This window comes from Lampris incognitus, chromosome 3 (assembly GCF_029633865.1).
Source record: "Lampris incognitus isolate fLamInc1 chromosome 3, fLamInc1.hap2, whole genome shotgun sequence".
NCBI lineage: Eukaryota > Metazoa > Chordata > Actinopteri > Lampriformes > Lampridae > Lampris > Lampris incognitus.
The window spans coordinates 9,781,538-9,795,271 of NC_079213.1; the positions used below are offsets into that span (position 1 = coordinate 9,781,538).

Consider the following 13,734-nt stretch of genomic DNA (forward strand, 5'->3'; position numbering starts at 1 on the left):
CATCTGATGAAAATAAAACATGTTTTCAAAGTCATTGTTAGAACTGTAACAGTATTATTAAGTGCTCATATCGATACTCGGGATCAGCAAGTACCCAAACATAAGTACTTGTACTTGGTCTAAAAAAAAGTGGTATCGGTGCATCCCCACATTAATCTGAGATTGACAGGCGTACCTTTTCGAAATCAATCTCATTGAGAGGGAGGCCAGACCCAGCCTCCAACAAGATCGAGGTCTTTCACTCACAAGATTGGTCTGGCTTAGAAGGCTATGTTTGAGATATGGCAGAGTCCTAGCTTTTTCTTTCCATTTAGTTGCCGTCTGAGCATATTTACTGTAATAAGCTGGATAACTGATGAATCAAATAGTGCAATTCTATGAACCAACTGTTTTAATGGATTCATCTCAGACTAATGATGAACAAAAAGGAAATTTCAACTAAAGTCAAAAATGTGTGGAATGATAACACTAATCATTTGCTGTTGCAATACATACACAGCAAACAAAAAGTTCAGGCTATAAAACATTATCAGTAAGAAATCTATAGAGCAGCTGATAAAATGATACTAAACTTTAAAATGGTATCATCAACTCCTCACAACAGAGGGTTTCGACAACATACAGCCTTGTGATAATATTGCAGCAGCTCCACTTATATTTACTGTGGTCATATCTGTACCAATAGTCATCTAGGGCATGACACCCTCTCAGATATTTCATAGAATAAGAAAGATCGACTTGCACTCTGAGAGGACAGCATAAGCTCATATTCTATACTGTATCAAGTACTACAGCATCCAAAATCCCTGATCAGTTCCATCATATGTAACAAAATATCATCACTCAAAAAAATTCATAAACACAGCAGCCAATCTAGATGAGTTGTTCAGTTATTTGACACTCCAACCCCCAAAAGACTGTCTTGAACAAACTATGCGGTGATCACAACAGACAATATCTACTGAGGATATTCAAAAATGGCAAATGCTGCCAAACGTGCTGCATGTTCGCTACCCTTTTAGATGTATTTGGTTATCTTGTTTACTTTGAGCTTTTGTTGCTATTTAAATTGCTGAACAACAAAGCCTAGGGTTCAGGTTGAATTTCTCAAAACAACTACCTCTTCCTAGGCGTTATACCCCTACCGTTTGACACTGTGTTCATTCAGAAGGTGCTGGAGAAGTGCTGCAAAAAGACCACAGGGTGGTGCTTCTGGAACTCTTTAACCAGTCGTTTCCTCTCCTTGACAGGCATGCTGTGGTTTTGAGAGATGTTTTGGAGGAGCTGCTTGAGGCTCTCCAGGGTGGCTGCCTCGCGCTGGTCCTCATACTGCTGAGGTGTCACCTGTTGGCAGTAGGTGAATGCTGCACAACACAGCGGGGGGAGAAGAAAAGGACAAACATTCAGGGCAGAGGGTTCTAAATGGTGTACTACTGAGTCAGCTGTCTCCAATGAGATACCATTGTTGTTTACTGTATCAACCTGAGTGTAAAGCCCTCAAAGATTCTACAGCTGTAAAAAAGAATGTTACTTGATTAATTGTTGTATTATCTCAAGTGATGTCCTGTAAAATTTTAATTCTGAATTCTCTAAAGGTATACTGGACTCACCAACAATGGAGTAAGGGTCGTTGCCCTGCTGCATAGTCCTCAGTGTCCTCCTCACAGCCTCAATCAGTGATGTGGGGGTCTGAGGTCATCACAAATGGGAAAGGCAAAGGGAATTTAAAGTTCTTAATTTAAAGGATGAGGGCCAGATTAGACTAAATGAAACCTGAAGGATTCGCAATGGGAAATAACCTAAATTAAATGAATCTGAAATAATGGGTGAGTCAGCTCTTCCAGAGACAGGAGACCAGGAAGGCACCAGGCTCAGACAGGGTGTCTCTCTACTACCTTAAAGTCTGTGCTGACCAGTTGGACCCCATCTTCACACTTATCTTCAACAGATCACTGGAGCCATGTGAAGTCCCCTCCTGCTTCAAAAGCTCCACTATCATCACAGCCCCCAAGAAAACCTGTATCTCAGGATTAAATGACTAAAGGTCTATCACTCTGATGTCTGTGGTCAGTGTTGGCCCACTTGAAGGACATCACAGGCCCCCTGCTGGACCCCCTGCAGTCTGCCTACTGGGCAAACAGGTCAGTGGATGATGCAGTCAACATGGGACAGCACTACATCTTGCAACACCTCGACTCCCCAGGGACACACGCAAGGGTCCTGTTTGTGGACTTCAGTTCGGCGTTCAACACCGTCATCCCAGACATCTTCCACTCCAAACTCACCCAGCTTACTTTACCAGCCCCCAGCTGTCAGGGGATCACAAACTTCCTGACAGACAGGTAGTAGGTGAGGCTGGGGGGGGGGGGGGGGGGGTCACATCCAGCACCTGGACAATCAGCACTGGCGCCCCCTAGGGATGTGTGCTCTCCCCTCTGCTCTTCTTCCTCTACTCAAATGACTTCACCTCAGGAGACACATCTGTTAAGCTCCTGAAGTGTAGAGACAACACAACAATCACTGGCCTCATCCAAAATGGTGCCGAGTCTGCATACAGATGGGAGGTTGAACAGCTGGCCCTCTGGTACGGCCATAACAACCTGGAGCTGAACACGCTCAAAACTGTGGAGATGACAGGAGACTTCAAGAGGAGCCCTCAACACTGCCCCCTTCACCATACTCAACAGCACTGTGTCTACTGTGGAAAACTTCAGGTTTCTGGGATCAACAATCTCCCAGGACCTATGTGGGCATCCAACACAGACACAATCATTAAAAAGGCCTAGCAGAGAATGTACTTTCTGCACCAGCTCAGGAAGTTCAACCTGCTTCAGCAGCCGCTGATTCAGTTCCACTCTGCAATAATCCAGTCTGTTCTCTGCACGTCCATCACTGTCTGGTTTGGATCAGCCACCAAACAGGACAATCAGCTCTGCAGAGAAAATCATTGGTGCCAACTAGGGCTGTGTGATATGACGATATATATCGTGTGATGATAGAAAGCGTCTGTGGTTTCATATCAAGCTCTATCGTTTATGTCGTTGTGTCGCAAATCACACTCTTTATGGCAATATTTTTCATCATTTGGATGACCCTTTCCGCTCTTTGCACAGCATGGATGCAGGCAGGAAGTTTGCATGAAGGCAATACAAACAAACAAACATGGAGGACAGTGAACGTAACGCAGAATGGGGTAATTCCGAACAGAAGGACTCTGACCAGCCAGGACAAAACGAGGAGCTTATACCTAAAAGAGGAGCTACTTCTATTGTATGGATGTGGTTTGGGTGAAAAGTCTGACACGGACCAGAAAACCGTACTTTGCAAAATATGCCACACGCCGGTCCCCATAACAGACTCAAACACCACTAGCCTCTTTTACCACCTACGCAAGAACTGTGTCAGACATTACAGAGAGTCTACAGATGAGAGCCGCAAAAACACAGTCGAGTGCTCAAAACAAACCCCAGACTCAGACGTTGCAAGAGGCTTTTGCCCGCAGTACACCATATGTCAAAGAATCACGAAGATGGAAGGTGATAACAACTGCCATTTTCTATTTACCTTTTTATATTTTATATATTAACATTTCATATTTTGTTACATGTTTACCTGAAAATTTGCGCAAATATTCTAAAAGAAGAATAATAAAATATGAGTAAGAACCTTTTATTTGTCGAGTACATAATTCAAAATGTAATAAGAAATAGGCCTTTCCATGTAGTCATTTTATATAAACTATTTATTCATTGACTTTACAGAAAATGTGCTATATCGTGACATGTATCATTATCGTGATATGAATGACCTACATCGTGATATGAGATTTTGGTCATATCGCACAGCCCTAGTGCCAACCTGCCCTCCATTAGACTTATACATTGCCAGAGTCAGGAAACGGGCAGGCAACATCACTGCAGACCCATCACACCCTGGTCAAAACCTGTTCCGACTCCTCCCCTCTAGTTGGCGCTACAGAGCACTGTACGCCAAAACAACCAGACACAAAAACCATTTCTTTCCGCAGGCCATAACTGATGAACACTTGCAAAAGTCATAGTGTCAGTAAAAAAAACTCTGTAACACTGAACATCCACTGTACTGTTTGTTGTCGCTTTATGTCTAGTATTCTGTACAAGTATATGGGGAGCAATGGAGGAACCAGAGTCAAATTCCTTGTATGTGTAGGCCTACAAATACGTTGCCAAATAAACTGATCCTGATCAAACCTAAACGGTTCAACCTCTTTGAACAGGGAGACATTAAGAAACTCAAGTGTTATGTGCATCATTTTCCAATTTCCTGAAGCATAATATGACTTGTAAGTGTCAGTAGGGGTTGCCTGATACTGCATGACACAAAGTAAATCCCCTATTCTTGATTTGTTGCTGTTGTTACATCACTGAATGGTAGTCACGATTCAAGTACAAAAGCACCTTCCGCTATGTTGCCTAATGATTAAAACAGAGCCTGCAGGTTTTCTCCAGTTAGTCATTCAGGTGTGTAAACCTCAGATGTGCTACTGTGAAACCCAGATACCAAAAGAAATGCAGTTGTCTAAGATAATTGTGTTGTACCTTGAAGAGCTGAGTATGACGGTCCATCAGAAAAAGCACCAGAGTCTCGCTCTGGGTTCGGGTCAGTTCATGGTTTTGGACAATGGCCTTCTGAAAGGTCCTACTCACGAAGACCCTGTTATCAATCTGAGAGAAAAAAATACCGCATCAGTCGGCACCAAGTACCAAAGTATGGACTGTGAATCCATCTTTGAAATTGTTAATATCAAACCACAAGTCATCAGAAAAAAGTTCAGCACAGAAAATATACACTTTATGCTGAGAATGATGCTTCTGTTCTGCTACTTAGCGACCTACTACAGAAAAAAGACACTACATTTCCCTGCTATTTGAAGATATATCACATCTTATGAACGACTTGTTGCTCTACGGGGGGTGTGGATTACAAAGTGACCTGTTTGTGCAGACGGCAGGCATCAGGATGAGCTGCTTTAGCCATGAAGGTCAGGAGTCTGCGTAGCTCATCTCGAACACTGGCCTCCAACAAACGCAGACAGAGCTGAGAAGCCCTGATGGCCTCCTCGATCTTCCCTTCATCTGGAAAGAGGTAAAGGGGTGGGGTGTGGGATGATACAGGCAAGAAGAATGCAAATTAGGCTTAAGAGAATAAATTGACATGACAAATTTAAGTACGTCCCTCCTTTGTACTCATGTGGGCTAGATAACTAATCTTCATCACTATTGGATGAGTGCGGCTCCAAAACCACCCCAAGACATAAACAACCCTCCACTGATAATACACCATTACTGAGGGACACTTTAATTTCTCATAACTTCCCATCAAGAACAGTTTGGACTGATAAAACATTTTGCTAAGTGTTACGACTTGGATCCACAAGCTTTAACAATGTTAAGACGCCTGTTGTAACAATTTTCACAAAACAAATCCTCATATGGTTACATTACTGTCTAGGAATGGTCACAAATAACTGACACGAATGCCCATCGCTATGTAACCATGTGGATCCAAGATAAAGTTCTTTGTCTGCCTGTTCAATAGTTTTCTTATGTATTGTTATGTTTTTACTTCTGTATGAATTGTTGTTTGTTTGCCTGCCCAGGGACTGCAGATGCAAATTAGCTGCTGGCTAATTCTGGTGCAACTGTAAAATTGTGCGTTGTCCCTGTCAAATAAACAATAAACTAAAAAAAAAAAAAAAAAGGATTAAGCCCATTACACAGAAAGTAATCAAGCAGGTTTTTTGCTGCCGTGAGGCTAATAGTCGGTCTAAACTGACTACATAAGAAAATTAGCACCCAACATGTGGAACTTCTGATATGTCAATATAAAAACAGAACTGCAGCTATTTGTTTACCCATTTGATTTTGTGCAGCTTGAGTTTTATTTGGACTTAAGACATTTCTATTCAAGTCCTCATCACTTCAAATGAAATAAAACTCTCTGATGTAAGGCAGTTGAGGCCTAACAATATCAAAATCTGAATAAATGTCAATCAGGAAAAAAATAAAAAATTCAAAAAGGGCATCCGTACGGTTAAATCTTTATGTTCTCACCCAGAAAATCTAGTATTGCAACGTGTACATCCAGGTATCGACCCGAGAGCAGCGGAGGCTTTTCCTGTCCACTGTAGTACTTAGCCATGGTGTCAAACAGAAGCCTTTTCTGGTTGGCCAGCTCTTCATCTGGGCTTTGTTCTGAGGCGAGGTCACTGCCCTGCTGGCGGAGCTGCTCTCCCGCCACCACGATCAGCTGGTCGGGGAAAAGCTCCAGGCAGTCGGCCGCTGCAGAGAGCCAATCGTCCAGTCTGAGGCCAGAGGGCGATAAGACAGATAAATGTAGTCTATCAGTTTGGCATGCCATTGATAAGGACAGTAAAGGCAGCAACTAACAGCAGAGAGTAAAACTTCTTTTCTTTTTTTTTTTAGTTGGACATACTTTTAATTCTCTTTTGGTCAACCAGTGAGTGCAGCAGCCCTGTGTCATTCATATAGGATTTAGTGTCTCTCATGGATATTTTAACAGGCATGGTAGTACAATAGTTGATTCCACATATCTCATTTGGGGGACGACCTCACCAACTATCTTAACTAATTATTGCTGAACATTCACTATGCTTCTACCCATTGTTTCTTTTACTGGAATATCTCTCAATACACAATAGTGGCAGACTGGGGTGGTGGTTCCCATATTTAAAAAAGGGGACAAGAGGTTGTGCTCCTATTATCAGGGCATCACACTAGTCAGCCTTCCTGGGAAAGTCTACTCTAGGGTGCTGGAAAGGAGGCTCCGACCGATTGTCGAACCTCGGATCCAGGAGAAACAATGCGGATTCCGTCCTGGCCGTGGAACAACAGACCAACTCTTTACCCTTGCAGAAGAGCTGAGGGAGGCATGGAAGTTTGACCAGCCAGTCTACATGTGTTTTGTGGACTTAGAGAAGGCTTATGACTGTGTACCCTGGGCACTCTGTGGGGGGTACTGCGGGAATATGGGGTACCGGGGCAGTCGCTACAAGCCATCCAGTCCTCGTATAACCAAAGTGAGAGCTATGTCCGCATTCTCGACACAAAGTCAAACACATTTTCAGTGGATGTCGGACTACGCCAAGGTTGTCCCTTGTCTCCGATTCTGTTTGTGATATTCATGCACAGGATCTCAAGGCGCAGCCAAGGTGAGGATTGTGTCTGTTTTGGGAACCTCAGAATTGAATCTCTGTTCTTCACAGATGATGTGGTTTTGTTGGCTTCATCAGAATGCGACCTCCAGCATACACTGGGCCAGTTTGCAACTCAGTGTGAAACGGCTAGGGTGAGAGCCAGCACCTCCAAGTCTGAGGCCATGGTTCTCTACCAGAAAATGGTGGATTGCTCCCTCCAGGTTGGGGATGAGTTGCTGCCTCAAGTGAAGGAGTTTAAGTATCTCAGGGTCTTGTTCACAAGTGAAGGTAGGATGGATCAGGAGACTGACAGGTAGATTGGTGAGGCATCAGCAGTAATGCGGATGTTGTACCGGACCGTTGTGGTGAAGAAGGAGCTGAGCAGAAGGCAAAGCTCTCAATTTACCAGTCAATCTTCATTCCAACCCTCACCTATGGCCATGAGCTTTGGGTAGTGACCTAAAGGGTGAGATCACGAATACAAGCGGCTGAAATGAGCTTCCTTCGTAGGGTGTCTGGGCTCAGCCTTAGAGATAGGGTGAGGAGCTCGGACATCTGGAGGGAACTTGGAGTAGAGCCGCGGCTCCTTTGCATTGAAAGGAGCCAGTTGAGGTGTTTGGGCATCTGATTAGGAGGCCTCCTGGATGCCTTCCTTTGGAGGTTTTCCGGGCACGTCCAACCGGGAGACCCCGGGGTAGACCCAGAACTCACTTTGGATCCCCCAGGAGGAGCTGAAAGGCATTGCTGGGGAGAGGGACGTCTGGAGTGCCCTACTTAGCTTGCTGCCGCCGCGACTTCACCCTGGAGAAGCGGCCGATGATGAGATGAGATGAGATGAGATGAGATCTTTCAATACAAGATGCATAGCCTAGTATAATAAAGTCAAGATGCCTTACACATACCACCAAAATGATAAAAGATAAATGGCAGCAATCACAGGTGCCAGGTTTGTGGGTACTGAAGGGCTTTGAGCACCCATGATGTTTTTGCCCCCATTGCCCCCTCGAAAAATAAAATGATAAACATTAGTCAAATCAAAAAGAGTTAGTAGCCTAACATGTGAAAAACTCGAATTAGATTGGTTGCTTTCCAATACATAAAACAAACCAAACACATACCGCATGATTTCAACCTTGTGACTTACCAAATACATTACTTTAATTAGTGCCACAGGCTACATACACCTCCCCGTTTTATCTAAAAATTCAATCAACGTCAGAATTCTGGCTTTCAATACTAACCTGTGCTCACTGAAAATCAATAGCATTCAAAACTGTTACACTCTTTCATAGCTGCTCTAGTTTTGGTGTGTGGAAGGGTTATCTATATATTAGGCTTTTATATGCGAATATATGGGAAGAATAAAAATTGTGTTTTAAAATAAGTACTCACAATCATTTCACAAGCTGGCACCTATGGAAGCAATAATGATACCAGGGTGATAAGGGCAAGTATGATAATTATTTGTGGTATATGAGGCAATGTGCAGTCTTTCTTTTTTCTTTTCCATCAGTTTTTGCAATGAAATTAATTTCCCCCATAAACAATGAATATCAAACAGTTAGATTGTCAACAGAAGCACTGACTGGGGCAGGTTGAGGGTCCGGGGCAGCTCTCTCTCCAGGCAGGTGTTTGAGATAACGAGGTCTTGGTGGTGGGGGGCTAAAGGGCCGCTACAGGCCTGGGTCTGGACCCTGGGTGGAGAGGTCAGGATACAGTCCAGCATGGGCAGCTCCACTATCTGCAATAGCTGAAGCAGAGTCTGCTGCTTCCATACTTCATCTACCGCTGAGGAGAGGCGGGGGCAAGGGAAGAAGAGAAAACATGGAGGGAAGTTGGGACAGGCGAGTAAATAAGGATGAGGTAACAATAAAGAAAGGCAGAACATGGAAAAACAAGAGACGTGATCAAGAGGACAGCAGAATACGTGTGTTAACCTGTCAGCATGTCTTTGTATTTTTTTGCGTGTGGAAGAAAGGATGAAAGCAATCATCATTAGCCATGTTTCTATCCAATTGCTGAGCGATTTTTGTGTCAGCTTTTGGAAAGTCAAAACTATTCAAATGTGAATCAGGTATGTTTACATTAGCAGGATTTAAGTGATCAAACAAGCTCCCTGTGCACAGGACTATGTCATCAAAAAGACAAGATTGAAATAAAGAGGGGAAGACAAAAATTACTTTCCACAGGAGATTTTCAAAAATTCCTTTGAACTTTATCACAAAATCTTTATATTGGCACTCCAACTATCCCGCCTTCAGCAAGCATTGAAACATTTTTACCATATTAAACTAATTATTTAGCAATATTTTGGCATTTCCACTCAGCTTATATCTGCATCTGGAAACACAGCTAATGACATGATTACAATGGACATTATGATTAAAATCATAGGAACGTCACATTAACATTGATTTCACACTATTAGACATCACCAGTCTGTTATAGTCTTACCGGCCTTGCAGACGAAGGCGGAAGATCGGGTGGTTGTACCCGGAGAGAGGTGCAGTGAGGGTCGCAGGTTAATGGTGCTCAATAGCCTCTCAACCCTCCTGTCTGATGGTCCAACTGCTGTTGGATTGGAGATGGTCCTCAGCTCATTCAGCCTACGGACAGGACATCAGAATCACATTTTTTGGCCATGTAGGTTTGCACATATATGGAATTTGACTCTGTTTTTTTGGCTCTCTGTGTAATTAACATAGAATAACACAACAAGGGCACTTATCTTAATAAGAGGATCAGTATACATAGTAGTAAGTGTAGGAAGAGGGAAGCATGTGCTTCATTTCAACCTAGAGTTACTTTATTTTGCAGACTAAGTCCGCTGCACTACAGGCTATATGAAATACAGTGTTTGTAACTGTGGATAGTGAAGAAATCCCAACCTGGAGCCTTTCTTCCTCTTTGTCTCAAGTTCCTCTGGAGCCATGTTTTCTGAGTCACTTCCAGAGTTTTTTGTGGCAGATCTGGGGAAAGCTTTACAGTCAAGAAAACGGTAGAGGCTGCAGCTGCTGTCTTCGAAGGTCACTTCCTTCTCTCGGCGAAACAGCTTAGTGCCCACTGGCTCAAACACTTTGGTCTCCATAAGCGCCTGGCAGAGCCGAGCTGCTTTAAGCCGTGAAACCTCACTGGCACAAAAGACTACATTCTGCATCAAATAACTCAGGACAGCATCCACTGCATCCGATCCAGTAAAGCAGTCGGTGTGGAGACGCAAATGCCTTCGCCGGCGCCGTACCTCCACCTGGGTCTGGAGGGCCTGGATGATGTTCTGCCATAGTTGAGTAGCACGGAAGGGTCCTGAGAGTCCTAATGGGAATCAACATGAGAGGATATGACAACTCAAAGTTAAAAACAGGTTGATTCCTATTGGGGTAGCACAGTGGATTAGTGGCTAATACTGTTGCCTCAAGCAAAAGGGCCGTGTTCAATTGTAGCCCATCTGTGTGGTGTTTGCATGTTCTCCCTGTGTTTGTGAGGGTTTCCTCCAGGTACTGCGGTTCTCTTCTACAGCCCAAAGACATGCATGTCAAAGTGAACTGGAATCTCATATTGTCCGTGTGAGTGACTATTTGAGTGGCCACTGCAATGGACTAGTGACATGTTAAAGGCGCCTCTTTGCCTTCCACGGCGACTATGAATTGAATTTAGTGGGTATAGATAATGGATGGAGGGTCCTACTGCTAGCGTAATAGAGCAACTAAAAACCACATCTTCCCATGTGTTGGCCTCATATTATTGCTTCTGCCAAGTCTCTTTTTGTTGTCTGCTATACCAAATGCAAGAATCTTAGGCTGAGTTGTTTGAAAGCTTCCAAAATCTGTTGAAGGGCCATCATAGTCGCGTTTTTGCATGTTTTAGAACATTCACCAGAAATCGCGCATCCTTCATATTGATCCTGATCATTTTCCAACGTGTACCATACTGCGTTTTATTATTTGAATGTGTTTTTCTAACCTTCCAGCTAGGCAGGAACTGGTTTCCATTCATTTCAGTATGGTATGAAAATCACATTTGCAGACTTGAAACTTGCTCGAGATAGGCAATCCAATAAAAGTGACTATTTAGCCCCATTTATGTCCTGCCAAAGTTACCTTAACTTTCCGGGATAAGACAGTTGAGAGATGTGGCTAATGCTAAGGAATGATACGTGATCACTGGTAGTTAGCCTAAACGGGTTAAAACATGTAAAAGCGCTGATATCGTCCTTTAACGGGAACATCTCTGTGGATAATATAGGTTGTGTTTTGGGGAATAATTAAATTAAAAGGCGTTACTATAATTGGCTTTCGTAACATGAACAAAAACTCAACATCTGTTTGGTTTTTAACTAAACTAGCCAAGGTTAGGCGGTTTGATCTGACTTCCAAGGACGTTGTAGAACATCGGGCGGGCACAGACGGTCAAAACTAGTGTAACCCTGAGCTCGCCGCGGTTACTGTCTAAAACCTGTTTTATCAAATTCAGATTAATATCGCCACAAGTTTACATTAGTTGGACAAACAACACATACCAGGCTGAAGGTTGTCACGAAAACTTCGCGTTTGACTGTTCAGTCGCCTGAACCGAGGAGTCAAATCGACCGCCATCACTAGCCTGGCGGTGACGTCAACGACGCGTTCTTCTTTGGGTGAAATTTAAATATGGTTACGACGATAAAGTGCGCCATCTACAGGAGCGACGGTAAACGAGAGCGAGAGAGAGAGAGAGAGAGAGAGAGAGAGAGAGAGAGAGAGAGAGAGAGAGAGAGAGAGAGAGAGAGAGAGAGAGAGAGAGAGAGAGAGAGAGAGAGAGAGAGAGAGAGAGAAATACGAGACTAAAAGTGTGATTGTGCCTTGAACAAGTTTTGTACACTTCTGAATAAGTATCAGGGCAACAACTTCACACTGACGAGTCGATGAATAGAGGCGGAGTTAACAACAACGAATATTTTACCTAGTGTCAGATCGATTAAAATGTAATGGTAATGAAGAAATCATTGGAATGAGCGAGTGATTTGATTAAAACCTCCAGGCTAGTGCAAATAAAGTAGATTAGTTTTTGATTGCTTTTCAGATAGTAATTTATTATTATTTGTTTGTTTGTGTACACTACTAATAAGACACGTTAGTCCCTAACTAACGAGTCTGACTTTTTAGCCGAGCGGTTAGTGACGTCGCCTTGTAGTGCAGTACGCTTCGTATCGAATCCCGCACCGGGCACGAAAATAACCGGTTACATTGGCGGGATCCGGAAGTGTGCAGATCCTCAGAAGTCTCTTCGGAGCGCGGGAATAACAAAGCGCGAGGGCGCGCTTCCGGGAAGGGTGACGACTGTAAACTATTATTTGTTTGTTTGTGTACACTACTAATAAGACACGTTAGTCCCTAGCTAATGGGTCTGACCCTTTAGCCGAGCGGTTAGTGATGTCACCTTGTGATGCAGTACACCCCGTATCGAATCCCGCACCAGGCAAGAAAATAACATTTGTTTGTTTTTTATTTGTAGAAATCATGTACAATAGGGACCATTGTAACAAGAAGAAAAAAGCATTAGTGTGTACATCCAGATAAATGAGGGCTCAGGTTCAGGATTAAAAAAAAAGAAAGAAAAGAAAATCAGGCAGAAGAACAAGAGGATATCCACACAGAGAAAAATAAAACTCCCATATGTGACATAGACATAGATTCAGGTCCGTTCTGCGTTCATTTCTCTGAGTGCAACAATGTGTTCACCATTATATCAGTGCATCAAATTGCAGTTTGCTGCTCAAGGGAAAACTCAAGGACAGTCCGACTCACGTTAAAACAGTCTTACTTTACTTATTTTACTGTAATGATGACGGATGACATTGTGATCTATAGTGAGAGTAGGGTGCAGGTTGAGGAGAGCCTGGAGAGGTGGCAGTATGCACTGGAGAGAAGAGGAATGAAAGTCAGTAGGAGCAAGATGGAATACCTATGCGTGAATGACAGGGGGGACAGAGGAATGGTGAGGATGCAAGGAGTAGAGGTGATGAAGGCATATGAGTTTAAATACTTGGGGTCAACTGTCCAAAGTCATGAGTAGTGTGGAAGAGAGGTGAAGAAGAGGGTGCAGGCAGGGTGGAGTGGGTGAAGAAGAGTGTCAGGAGTGATTTGCGACAGAAGGGTACCAGCAAGAGTTAAAGGGAAGGTTTACAAGATGGTTGTGAGACCAGCTATGTTATATGGTTTGGAGACATTGGCACTGATGAAAAGACAAGAGACGGAGCTGGAGGTGGCAGAGATGAAGATGCGAAGATTTTCATTTGGAGTGACGAAGAAGGACAGGATTAGGAATGACTATATTAGAGGGACAGCTCAGGTTGGACGGTTTGGCGGTTTGGAGACAAAGCAAGAGAGGCAAGATTGAGATGGTTTGGACATGTGTGGAGGAGAGATGCTGGGTATACTGGGAGAAGGATGCTGAATATGGAGCTGCCAGGGAAGAGGAGAAGAGGAAGGCCAAAGAGGAGGTTTATGGATGTGGTGAGGGAGGACATGCAGGTGGCTGGTGTGACAGAGGAAGATGCAGAG

General features: G+C 43.6%; 1 protein-coding gene across 1 annotated transcript; it reads right to left on the reverse strand.

Moving 5' to 3' along the window:
* Positions 1-1,164: 1,164 nt before the first annotated feature.
* On the reverse strand, positions 1,165-11,787 carry depdc4 (DEP domain containing 4). The gene is made up of 9 exons (XM_056277771.1): positions 11,712-11,787; positions 10,084-10,507; positions 9,650-9,801; positions 8,782-8,983; positions 6,093-6,343; positions 4,972-5,114; positions 4,578-4,703; positions 1,611-1,689; positions 1,165-1,364 (listed from the first exon to the last, which is right to left on the reverse strand). The coding sequence occupies exons 1-9, from the start codon at positions 11,785-11,787 to the stop codon at positions 1,165-1,167; spliced, it is 1,653 nt and encodes a 550-aa protein (XP_056133746.1).
* Positions 11,788-13,734: the final 1,947 nt, after the last annotated feature.